At 31.7% G+C, this 13,408-nt stretch overlaps 1 protein-coding gene across 11 annotated transcripts in view; it reads right to left on the bottom strand.

Moving 5' to 3' along the window:
* Positions 1-13,408, bottom strand: part of LOC139491788 (serine/threonine-protein phosphatase 6 regulatory subunit 3-like) — a 41,334-nt gene that overhangs the window by 14,089 nt on the left and 13,837 nt on the right. For 2 of the 11 annotated variants that reach the window (XM_071279652.1, XM_071279654.1), the window contains exons 11-21: positions 12,869-13,027; positions 12,336-12,461; positions 11,690-11,754; positions 10,379-10,497; positions 9,715-9,800; positions 9,182-9,271; positions 8,354-8,451; positions 7,497-7,557; positions 6,063-6,101; positions 4,631-4,779; positions 2,863-2,990 (exon numbers count right to left, since the gene is read on the bottom strand). In XM_071279652.1, coding sequence (XP_071135753.1) covers positions 2,863-2,990; positions 4,631-4,779; positions 6,063-6,101; positions 7,497-7,557; positions 8,354-8,451; positions 9,182-9,271; positions 9,715-9,800; positions 10,379-10,497; positions 11,690-11,754; positions 12,336-12,461; positions 12,869-13,027 — 1,120 coding nt within the window. The remainder of the gene's footprint in view (positions 1-2,862; positions 2,991-4,630; positions 4,780-6,062; positions 6,102-7,496; positions 7,558-8,353; positions 8,452-9,181; positions 9,272-9,714; positions 9,801-10,378; positions 10,498-11,689; positions 11,755-12,335; positions 12,462-12,868; positions 13,028-13,408) is intronic. The other 9 variants (XM_071279653.1, XM_071279655.1, XM_071279658.1 and 6 more) reach the window with 7 other exon arrangements.

Raw genomic sequence — 13,408 nt, 5'->3', positions numbered from 1 at the left:
ACCCTGATGTACAGTACTTTACAGAAGTATTGTCTTGACCCTGATGTACAGTACTTTACAGAAATATTATCTTGACCCTGATGTACAGTACTTTACAGAAGTATTATCTTGACCCTGATGTACAGTACTTTACAGAAGTATTATCTTGACCCTGATGTACAGTACTTTACAGAAGTATTGTCTTGACCCTGATGTACAGTACTTTACAGAAGTATTGTCTTGACCCTGATGTACAGTACTTTACAGAAGTATTGTCTTGACCCTGATGTACAGTACTTTACAGAAGTATTGTGTTGACCCTGATGTACAGTATTTTACAGAAGTATTGTGTTGACCCTGATGTACAGTATTTTACAGAAGTATTATCTTGACCCTGATGTACAGTACTTTACAGAAGTATTGTCTTGACCCTGATGTACAGTACTTTACAGAAGTATTGTCTTGACCCTGATGTACAGTACTTTACAGAAGTGTTATCTTGACCCTGATGTACAGTATTTTACAGAAGTATTGTCTTGACCCTGATGTACAGTACTTTACAGAAGTATTATCTTGACCCTGATGTACAGTACTTTACAGGAGTATTATCTTGACCCTGATGTACAGTACTTTACAGAAGTATTGTCTTGACCCTGATGTACAGTACTTTACAGAAGTATTATCTTGACCCTGATGTACAGTACTTTACAGAAGTATTATCTTGACCCTGATGTACAGTACTTTAGAGAAGTATTGTCTTGACCCTGATGTACAGTACTTTACAGAAGTATTGTCTTGACCCTGATGTACAGTACTTTACAGGAGTATTATCTTGACCCTGATGTACAGTACTTTACAGAAGTATTATCTTGACCCTGATGTACAGTACTTTAGAGAAGTATTGTCTTGACCCTGATGTACAGTACTTTACAGAAGTATTGTCTTGACCCTGATGTACAGTACTTTACAGAAGTATTATCTTGACCCTGATGTACAGTACTTTAGAGAAGTATTATCTTGACCCTGATGTACAGTACTTTACAGAAGTATTATCTTGACCCTGATGTACAGTACTTTACAGAAGGATTGTCTTGACCCTGATGTACAGTACTTTACAGAAGTATTGTCTTGACCCTGATGTACAGTACTTTACAGAAGTATTATCTTGACCCTGATGTACAGTACTTTACAGAAGGATTGTCTTGACCCTGATGTACAGTATTTTACAGAAGTATTGTCTTGACCCTGATGTACAGTATTTTACAGAAGTATTATCTTGACCCTGATGTACAGTACTTTAGAGAAGTATTATCTTGACCCTGATGTACAGTATTTTACAGAAGTATTGTCTTGACCCTGATGTACAGTACTTTACAGAAGTATTGTCTTGACCCTGATGTACAGACTTTACAGAAGTATTATCTTGACCCTGATGTACAGTATTTTACAGAAGTATTGTCTTGACCCTGATGTACAGTACTTTACAGAAGTATTATCTTGACCCTGATGTACAGTACTTTACAGAAGTATTGTCTTGACCCTGATGTACAGTACTTTACAGAAATATTATCTTGACCCTGATGTACAGTACTTTACAGAAGTATTATCTTGACCCTGATGTACAGTACTTTACAGAAGTATTATCTTGACCCTGATGTACAGTACTTTACAGAAGTATTGTCTTGACCCTGATGTACAGTACTTTACAGAAGTATTGTCTTGACCCTGATGTACAGTACTTTACAGAAGTATTGTCTTGACCCTGATGTACAGTACTTTACAGAAGTATTGTGTTGACCCTGATGTACAGTATTTTACAGAAGTATTGTGTTGACCCTGATGTACAGTATTTTACAGAAGTATTATCTTGACCCTGATGTACAGTACTTTACAGAAGTATTGTCTTGACCCTGATGTACAGTACTTTACAGAAGTATTGTCTTGACCCTGATGTACAGTACTTTACAGAAGTGTTATCTTGACCCTGATGTACAGTATTTTACAGAAGTATTGTCTTGACCCTGATGTACAGTACTTTACAGAAGTATTATCTTGACCCTGATGTACAGTACTTTACAGAAGTGTTATCTTGACCCTGATGTACAGTACTTTACAGAAGTGTTATCTTGACCCTGATGTACAGTATTTTACAGAAGTATTGTCTTGACCCTGATGTACAGTACTTTACAGAAGTATTGTCTTGACCCTTTACAGAAGTATTATCTTGACCCTGATGTACAGTACTTTACAGAAGTATTGTCTTGACCCTGATGTACAGTATTTTACAGAAGTATTGTCTTGACCCTGATGTACAGTATTTTACAGAAGTATTATCTTGACCCTGATGTACAGTACTTTACAGGAGTATTATCTTGACCCTGATGTACAGTACTTTACAGAAGTATTATCTTGACCCTGATGTACAGTACTTTACAGAAGTGTTATCTTGACCCTGATGTACAGTATTTTACAGAAGTATTGTCTTGACCCTGATGTACAGTATTTTACAGAAGTATTATCTTGACCCTGATGTACAGTACTTTACAGGAGTATTATCTTGACCCTGATGTACAGTACTTTACAGAAGTATTATCTTGACCCTGATGTACAGTACTTTACAGGAGTATTATCTTGACCCTGATGTACAGTACTTTACAGGAGTATTATCTTGACCCTGATGTACAGTACTTTACAGAAGTATCACTTTAAACTTGCTGTACATTCTGTTCACAATTCTAATAGGGAAAAGTTCCTTCAAGTTTTCAGACAAGTCTACAACTTACAAGGGAACATTCCATCAAATTTTCACAGGTATTTCTACGAGGGAAATCTTCATTCATATTTCACTGATAATTTTGTTTACGATTTAACCATGACACTTACCATCATTAGCATCAACATCCATATTTTCACTGGTAGGTTGCTGTACAATTTTACGAGGAGAGTCCAGCTCTTCCTCACTGTCGGTACTGGTATCACTAGAATCATCCTCGACGGTCTCAGCCATTCTTCTGTTAATATTAAATAAGTCATTTCTATTTAACAGTTTTTCTTCAAATAAATCATTTCTCTTAAAGATTAAAAAAAAATGCTTCTTCTTTGAATCCTTCTAAACATTTCATTTGCTTGAGACAGGTCTTTCATTACAAAGCTTTTACTACTGAAGGATATTCACCTTTTTTCTTGGAACAAAAGTTCAACTTACACAGGGTCATTTAGATAAATTTCACTGTTATATGTTGCAGGTAGACTTTTATACAGCTGTTTAACATTTAAAAATAATCTTATGAAAATTTTCATAATTAAGTTTACTGTAAAAGGGTAAAATTATAAAATTATGGATGTAAAAATTATTCTGTATACAAAGGGTACAAAACAAGAATCACAAAAAAATCCTTTAAAGTTATGCCTTCACAACCTTCATTAAATATATTCTAGATTTCAAAATAACTGAAAGCCATTAATATACACAACATTATTGACTGATAAGCCTCTATGTTATATATGCGACAATTCCATTACAGTTTTAAATACTAATCGTCTAAATAAGATTTCATGCCTTTTTTCTACATATCTAGAAGCTAAAACACTAATCTTATCTCTTAAAGATAACGATATTTCACAACAAAGATTGATTGCTTGAACGTGTTTGTAAAATTAAATCCTTACTCTACCTCTCTCTTTCTCATGATAAATATATATAATAAATACTTTTTAAACTGAAATGCTCACTTAAATCTTTCAAAAGAGTTGATTTTAAAGATAGCATGTATTCAGTTATGTACATTTATCAACATAGAACAAATTTCTCATTTCCAATCACTGAATTTTTTTAATAACAAGCAGGGGAGGCTACTCATGCAGGTTTATCACAACTTGATATAAAGCACATCTAAGGTTATAAAATGCAGTGTAAATTGTTTTTAACCAGAGAAAGACCATCAAGAATATAATTCACATTGTGAATCAAATTATATTAATTGAATTGAAATATATATTTACAGCTCTCCTATAAAAGTATGCAAATCAAACCTTTGATCAACTTCCTTGCTGTTTGTTTTGATGTTTGTAAACAACAGGTAGGTAGTCTGTTTCAGTCTGTTTATTACCAATGTCATTTTAACTGATCGGGCGGAGCTTATGTTTTAATTTGCATAAGGACAGTCTATTTGAAGATATGTGTGATTAGGATGATTGCCATTATAATTATTACTGATTTCTAATCACCTATCAGTGTCATCAAAGGAATTTACAAAAGAATAACTGGACATTTCATTGATGAGTTTATCCTAAAACACCTATCTATAGATGGAATGGTTTATTATGAATGAAACGGTTATTCTCCGCCAAGTCAAGTGAAATAAATTGAGTAATACTATATACTGAAATTTGGACAGTTAACATTAACTTCATTTCAAGTTAATTTTTATTGTTCGATCAAATCCCAGTATATATAAAACAGACTGAAACTCTGCCTACCTATTGTTTGCAAACATTCAAGCAAACATAGCAAGCAAGTTGATCAACGGTTTGCTCCGTAATAAAACAAAGAAAGAATAAGCCATACAAATAATTACATAATTTGACGATAAAGTGACTGAGGTTAAAAACAATTACACGAAGCCACAAACCTGCTACGACATCAACTTACCCTGACCTTTTAGGTTGCTGTTGTTGTTGTTGAGCCTGCGGTGAAAACGTGATCTCTTTCTCCTCCCAGATATCCTCATCACTGTCATTATCGTCAAACTGCTGAATACGTTCATTGCATGCTTGTTCGAACATCGATACGCTCTGCTGCTGAAAAAAGTGACCATTTTAAACAAAGATATTGGAAAAAACACAATTTTTTCGAGATAATTGAAGTGTAATTGGCTGAATAAATCTAAAGCTGAATCCCAGACTTGTATGTCAAGTTTGTTAGTCAGCAGCCTAGTTTAAACACTAATAACTTCTTGAAAAATGTGTTTAAATCTAAAAATTCTAAGCCCAGCTATTTGTTTTTCTTTTCCTTTAATATCCACATTTTAGGACCACAAATTCCAATAGTGTGTATCACTCATGAATGTATCACTGTGATATCATTGGTTTCAAATCAGTTTCGTCAACATGGTCCATTAAAGTGTTAACCATGTGTGGAAATTCCAACAGACAAATCTTGTTCAAGTATTTGTAAATATGCAAAGCATATAATTAATTAAAAATGGACATGATGGATGGGCGTTGCAATACAATTTTAATTTTCATAAAAATCAATGATCGACAAATAATGAGGACCAATTTAAGATAAAAAAAATCTTTTCTGATGTAATTCTTAAAGACTTTTTAATGAAGAATCAAACATTAATTAACCTCTAACAAGTAAAATTATAACACCAAAACATGTGACATTGGAGACTTAAGTTATGATCATTTTTCACTGATTTTTTTATAATCAAAGATCACAAGATCTATCTTATTTTCAAAGTTATGCAGTTCTTTTTGTATTCTGTGAATGAAATAAGTGAAATAAATCCAAAAGAAATGCCATCTGTAACAGTGAGGAATACCAATACCAACACGACAAAATTTCTGTCAGATGAATTTCATTTTCAATGCAACTCCGTAACATAAGTTTCATCAATTTATTGATAAAATGTCTGTTTTAGGAATCATGCAAAATATATACAACCCTTTCATTCATGCAGAATTTCCAAAACCATTTAGAAAAGTTTTAGGTAGATAATTCAGTTATTTTAAAAATTGTACCTTGAATTTATTTATGTATTTTTGAACATCTGACATGTAACATGCAGTTTATAGTATTAAGAGAGAGAAAACATCACAACATCACCATTAAATAAGGATATCGCCCAGTGGAACCACTGACTAACAAACTTGCATAGTGACGCATAATGATATGATACAATCAATTTTGACAAGTGTCTTACACTTAAATGGGTAAATGTGAGACACTTGTTAGCAGTTCAAGGTTACACAGATCATTGTTTGTTTTTGTAGAATACTTCAAAATGAAATAAAAACTGAATAATCTATCTGAGAATGAACTATTAATGAAAATCAACATGAAAAGAACCTCTTACTTCATTTTCTTCAAATTTACCCATGACGTCTTCAAATGCCTTTAAAATACAATTAATTATTATTGCCTTTAAAATACAATTAATAAAAAATAATAATCTTCCTGCACAAAGAAATGCATATTATCAGATTTTATTCATGGAAATACTTTTTATCTTGATATACCACGTGAATATTTGTGTGCACACCTAAGTGTAAACTCTACATAATTATCTTGATCCCTATATATGTTGTGTGTGTCTCTACACTCATTTCAATACTGTGTATAATTTGAGTGCATGTGTAAATAATAATCTTACAGTCGCTATATTTTCTATTCTTGATCACTTGCCTGTATGTTGTGTGTGTGTATCTACATTCATTTCAATACTGTGTATGTTTTGAGTGCATGTGTAAATTATAATCTTACAGCCAATATATTTTATTTTCTTGATCACTAGCCTGTATGCTGTTAGTGTATCTAGATACATTTCAATACTGTGTATATTTTGAGTGCATGTGTAAATCATAATCTTTTAGCCTATATTTTTTTCTATTCTGTATAAGTGCATGTGTAGTTATACTCCCATTAGCCTGTATGTGAGAGATGTATTGCAATAATATTTACTTACAATGATATTAACAGCCTGTATACATAATTTTGTGTAAATAAATAAATGTTGAATAAAATTCTCCTTTGTTGTGATTGTACATGTATATATGAGTGTAATACTGCATTGTATCACTAGCCTGATTGTTTTTAATAGTGAACATATATAATCTACTTTTTTTCAAAACATTGTATGTGTACATGTGTGTGTCAGGGCACTAAGCTCTGTATCGTGCCTATATTTGTATTACTGACCTGTATGCTTTGTGTACATGTGTTTTTATATACATGTAGAAGTTAATTCAACATTCAGTTTTGAAGGCAAGGGAGTCTTTTTCAGCCCATAACCCTATTAAAATTTTATCTATATGATTTGTAGGGAAACCTCAAGTGAATCATGTTATTTTTAGAAATTCTGCATGATTTTAAATAATTTCTTTGGGAATGGAGCCTATATTGTCAGCCCAGAATTGCAATAATATTAATTCCTGACATGCTTCATATCTGTTGACTGTTTATTTGTGCGTCTATGATTACTGTACTGGACCGTAATCCCATTTATCCTGCAAGTCCATTCATTTAATTAATCACAAAATACACTTACAGCTGATTTCAACCAGTGTGTAGGCAAAGGTAAACTATCCTCCTTTAAGACTAGTCCGACAGATAACTAATCTATCTGTCTGTTGGACTAGGCTACTTTGAAAGGAGGGTAGTATACCTAACCTAATAATGACTTAAAGGTTCAGCTAAAAAGCAAGCTTTCCCAAAATATTACCTTTGGGTATGTTTTTGTGTACATTTGTGTATGTACATATATTTGTACGTTTCAGTATTGTGTACTTACATCTGTATCACTAGCCTGTATGTTGAAATCTATACTTGATATTCGTTCATTAAAAGAGGAACTGAAAATAGAATTACATCAAAAACTTTATTGAAATTCAGAAGAAAAAAAGTGAGAAAATGAAAAAAATGTTTAGCTTTAACATTAACTTCCAATTACTACATTGTACACTTGTCAAAGTCATATTTCACGGAAACCTACACATTATAATTTTCCATTGAGGGTTATTTCACAAGTTATCATAAGTAAGGGTTTGATGGTACTAAATCAATGTTCAATGCATAATCAGGCCATAAACAAGAATAGGTTTGTTTGCCCAAACCCTACCTACCCAGAAAAAAGCTGCCTACTCAAATTCTTTTATTGTCCTGATTTGAAGAAGTTTTTTTTATCAGATAGGCATGAAGACTAATGAACATCCAATACTTCAATTTCTTTAAAAAAAAAAAAAAGAAGAAGAAAATGCCTACCTACCTACCCACTGTCTCAACCTTGGGTAGGGTTTGGGCAAACCAAAATATTTTTAATTGTGGCCTCATGACAAGATAATTAAACAATAAATAAAAAAAGCTGAATTAAATTGAATGATGGTCAAGAAATTTGGATTGCTATGTAAAAAGAGGCCGTTAGAGAAAGCAGATGATTTGCATTAAGAAGTTTTACAACAAGAAATGGCCACCGTTCTATGCTAAATAATATATTCCCATTCATTCTTCCAGGTATCAGAAAACAAGAATTCTTTACCAGGGAACAAAGGCAGTCTTACTAGACTGCCGTTAGCTATTAAAAAATTGTTTGAAAAATCGTAGTGTCATGAATGTTGGATGTGTTCAAACTTAAATTGAATTGAAGCTTACTCTATCTTATCATCTTGTTCCACAAATTCTTCATCGTTAAAACCAAATGTATCTATAAAATTACTAGTCATTTGTTGTAGTTGATGTTCTGAGAATGCCTGAAAAATAGAGAAATAAGTATAAACAAACTGGTACAATTTCAAAGTCTTTCTTATAACCACAAGATGTAATATTTTAAGAAATCTGTCTATGTTTTTTTTTATTGAATCATTCTCCGCCTTTACTTCGTATTTTGTTCTTATGTTTTATATCTTATTTCATGTAACCCTATATATCTATGTATTATGCAACTCCAGAATATTTTGAACAAGTTCTTATTATTGGTGCATATAAAGTTATTATTATTTTGTCTATGAATCCTGTGTTAAGCTGTATTGCTCTTCGAACACTGATGACAATTTGTAACTGGGACTCACACCCATAGAAAATTATTAACATCCAGTGGTATTTCAAAACAAGAACACGTGATATTGAATGTGAAACTAGCATTGTACTAGAAAGACATTTTTTTTCCATTTTCGACAAACATACTAAAAGATTCAATTCCTATCTGCCATTTTTAGGTGACATGCAAAAAGCAGCCAAATGAAGGATTAATACATATATTCAAATACAGTTCCCAGAACATACAGAGAGACTGCAAATAGAAAGATCTTCACACATATCAATTATTTAAATACCTCTTTAAATCTCAATACATTTGAACAGTTGAGAGGGAATATGTATAAGGTTTGAATGTTTTTATGTTTCTATCAAATCTTAGCTCTGTACACTGTATAACTGTCTTACTACTTATCTTCTGATATATAAGGGCTAAGTTAATATTACCTGTTGTAATGCTGCATCAGCTGGGAATGGAAGGTCTCTAAAGTCAGCATCATCATCCTCACTACTGGAGGCTAAATTGTGACCACTTATCTGAAAAAATAATCCCAATAATCACCTTTATTGATTATGACTAATATATCTTCATGGGTTTATAACAGCAATAGAAATTAAAATCTTAAAGTGAATATTGAGCCAATATTTCTGGTAGCCAATTGTTATATGATTTAGCAACAAGAATGTGCCCACAGTACACGAATGCCCTACTCGCACTATCATTTACTATGTTCAGTTGACCAAGAAATTGGGGTCAAAAATCTAATTTGGCATTTGAATTAGAAAGAGCATATCATAGGGAACATGTCTACTAAGTTTCAAGTTGATTGGACTTCAACTTTATCAAAAACGACCTTGACCAAAAACTTTAACCTAAAACTCGCACTATCATTTTCAAAGTTCAGTATACAGTAAAAAAATCTAATTTGGCTTTTAAATTAAAAAGATCATATCATAGGGAACATGTTTTAAATACTCACCAATTCTACTGCATTCCTTTTGTTTATATCTAATAGAGCACCTGTTACAAAGGATTCCCATTTTTCTTTATATTCCTCTGGAGTTTCTACAACATACAAATTGTACGATTAGGGTCATGTTATGCTCCTTACTGATCAATATTGTTAATCTGTACTAAATAACTATTCAAACACTGGATATTTTGCTTCAATTGAACCAAGCTAAATTTATCAATACATGAAAAAGTATATGTATATTGCCATACAATGGTGATTTTGTTTTGCCTTCCCATTTCTACAATCCTCAAAGGTTTCAGACAGATATCTGCCACACCTTACATACTATTCAAACACTGGATATTTTGCTTCAATTGAACCAAGCTAAATTTATCAATACATGAAAAAGTATATGTATATTGCCATACAATGGTGATTTTGTTTTGCCTTCCCATTTCTACAATTCTCAAAGGTTTCGGACAGATATCTGTCACACCTTACACATATTTATATATATGCAGTAGGAAAATTAGCTATCATAATACTGTAACCAACACAAATATATAATCTTGAAATATTGACAGGCAATGATTAACATTGTTTATACAGAGAGACATGGATATATACTTAATTCTCTAATAACACTAAATACACTAAATACAAGAAAAACTATTACACATATACTCACCACTTATATATTCTTTAACTAGTTCACAATTTTCCCCCTTTTCCACAACAGCAACAATTTCATTGGCTATTTTAGTCAGATGACCCATGTAGCCTCGTCTTCTACCCTTGTCTCGACTTCTACAAAAGACAAGTAACATTTTTTATTCCTTAACAAACAAGGTCATTCTTTTATTTAAGGAATGATTTAATATTTTTTCTGTCTATGAAGAAATAACATAAAAAATGTGGTGCACACAGAATAACGTGTGTAGCGGGTTGTTTAACAGTGTGCACCACATTTTTTATGTTATTTCGAATAGACAGAAAAAATATTAGACATTTCTTATAAGGGCTATTCCAGAAAAAAATGTATGGGGGGGTTGGAAGGCACATCATATTAATAATACATGGGTGATGGGTATCAGAGCAACTTTTCACACTATAATGCACTATAAGTCTCAATTACAATTGTATGGGTGGCAGGTGCTGACAAAAAGTGCCTTCCAACCCCCCCACACATTTTTTTCTGGAATAGCCCTAATTTAATTCTATATTCCATTTTAAACTGTAGAAAATCATGAAAAACGTTGATGACGTCACGGTCACATGACTAAATTATGTCTATGGGCTCATAACAAAATAACGTCAGCCAATCAGAAGACGTGTTACATCCAAAATTAAATTATTTATCTATATCATTACAATACATCTTGTTCATGTGTGTATAATTTTGATATTAAATATACTGTATGGCAAATGCTAGTGAACACTGGGTGACTTTTTAGGAGTTACATTTTAAGGAATTACAGTACCTGATTCTACTATCAAGTTCAATAGCCATGTCTGGCAGTTAACCATAGAATAGATGTCCATTCATCGTGTTTACTTAATGCAGGTAGAATAAAATTACCAGCGGACATCATAATTGACATCATTGTTGAACTCATATGAAATGTTTTAATGTTATACTTCACCTTGGAGGATGAAAAAGACGACTTGTGAGTCTACATGTTTTATAAAGTCATAAAAAACTGTAGTTTTGTGTCTAAAACAGTATTAAAATGAGATAAGTTTCAAACATACAACTATGATAAAATTTTAAACAGGTAAATTTGGATCTGGAAGCAAGTCTTTTTTTTTCGTTATCCAGGAAATCCAAAGAAGGAGGGATTTATTTCACATGGCCTTAACATCACATTTCTGACACACTGTACATATATTCAAGAAAAAGTAATTAGTTTAATATTAATCTCTTTCCAATCTGACTACAGTATTATCCAATGCTTTTTCTCTCTCTCAATTTGACAAAATATTTTACAATAAAACTTACTGTTGCTGATCATTTTCTTCCCAAACATCTATTATTTTTTGTAATATATTAAATTCTGCAAATAACTGAAAACAAACAAAATAATTCAAATAATATTTTTTTCTCCATAATATTTTGACTCATGAAATGTCCCATTTTTTCGTCGATTTAAAAAAAAAGTTTTTCAAGTTCAAAATAAACAATTAAATTCGATTTTATTTCATTAAATATAAATACAATTTGCTGATTAAATGTCAGAGCTGACCTTAACTTTTCCACAGATTTTAATATGCAAATGACAATATCTAAGGCCATAAAAAAGAATAGGTTTGTTTGCCCAAACCCTACCTACCCAGAAAAAAGCTGCCTGCTCAAATTCTTTTATTGTCCTGATTTGAAGAAGTTTTTTTTATCAGATAGGCATGAAGACTAATGAACATCCAATACTTCAATTTCTTTAAAAAAAAAAAAAAAAAAAAAGGAAGAAGAAAATGCCTACCTACCTACCTACCCACTGTCTCAACCTTGGGTAGGGTTTGGGCAAACCAAAATATTTTTAATTGTGGCCTAAGTTTTAAAATACAAGTCTGAGTACTCAAAACATAAAAATTGCACATAACAAAAGTCCCATGACGAAAAGTCACATACATACTGAAGTGACACTTACTTGTGCTAATAAAGGGTGCTCTTTTTTACCCTCCACTTCCACAGGAGAATTATAGAGTATTGTATTTACACATTGTGTTACATGTACATGTACAAAATTATTCCAAACATACTGAAAAAATAAATCCTGAAAAGACAAAGAAGAAAAAGTTTACAAAAGACTTAAGTTTAAAAAAGAAATAACATGTTACACTTGAGTTAATAACGTTATGATTGGAAAACTTCAAAAAAATGTCAGTATATATTCCTGATACAACAGGGGTAAATTCAAAGTTGTTTTTTTTACCCAATTGGAACTTGAATAACATCAGTGAAAATTATCTGTATTACATAAAATGATTGTTTTGACAAATAGATGAAAGGATAAATTGACACATGAACAGAGGAGCAAGAGAATACAACAAAACACCCTTTCTATGTGTAGACGTATAACAAGTATTCCACTAAATTTACTGCTTTTGAGTTACATACAGATCTCTGAATTTTGTATTTTATTATAAACTTTAGAATACAATCTGAGTTAAAGATACTTACAAATAAAACACCAATGGTCCCTAAATTTGCTAATTCTATGTTGACAGAATGTGTATTGGTTAAAACTAAAGCTGAAACTAATCTGGCAATCTGTAACCGTGTGTTTCCTAAAGGAGGTTCTAAAGTGCCTATAGTTGTTGGCATTGAAGTGAAGCGTTGCTGAAATACATGTTATAATTTTTGCATATTATTAAGAAAATTTTACATAGGACAAAATTGAGTCTGAAAGAATTGTTATTATGAAAACAGTATTCACAACTATGTTTCGTCAGAAAATAGAACTTTTGTTAAATGGTGCCCTTTGACTTGAAATAATGTTACATTTGTTAAATCAAGCAATATCTGTCTGTTAGTAGGTGATATGGTAACTTTATTAAAGGCAAATTAAACTTGGCCTTTCGGCAAGGTTATTGCATTTACACTTTACATACTGTACACAACTAATTTCAGTGAGTTATTTATCTTTGAGATTTTCACAAGTAGAAACATAACACAAATTTAAATTGTTGCAAATATGTAAAACTTTGATCTTTCCTTATC

The sequence above is a fragment of the Mytilus edulis genome, chromosome 10 (assembly GCF_963676685.1).
Source record: "Mytilus edulis chromosome 10, xbMytEdul2.2, whole genome shotgun sequence".
Taxonomy (NCBI): Eukaryota; Metazoa; Mollusca; class Bivalvia; order Mytilida; family Mytilidae; genus Mytilus; species Mytilus edulis.
This window is presented reverse-complemented; position numbering and strand designations above follow the sequence as displayed.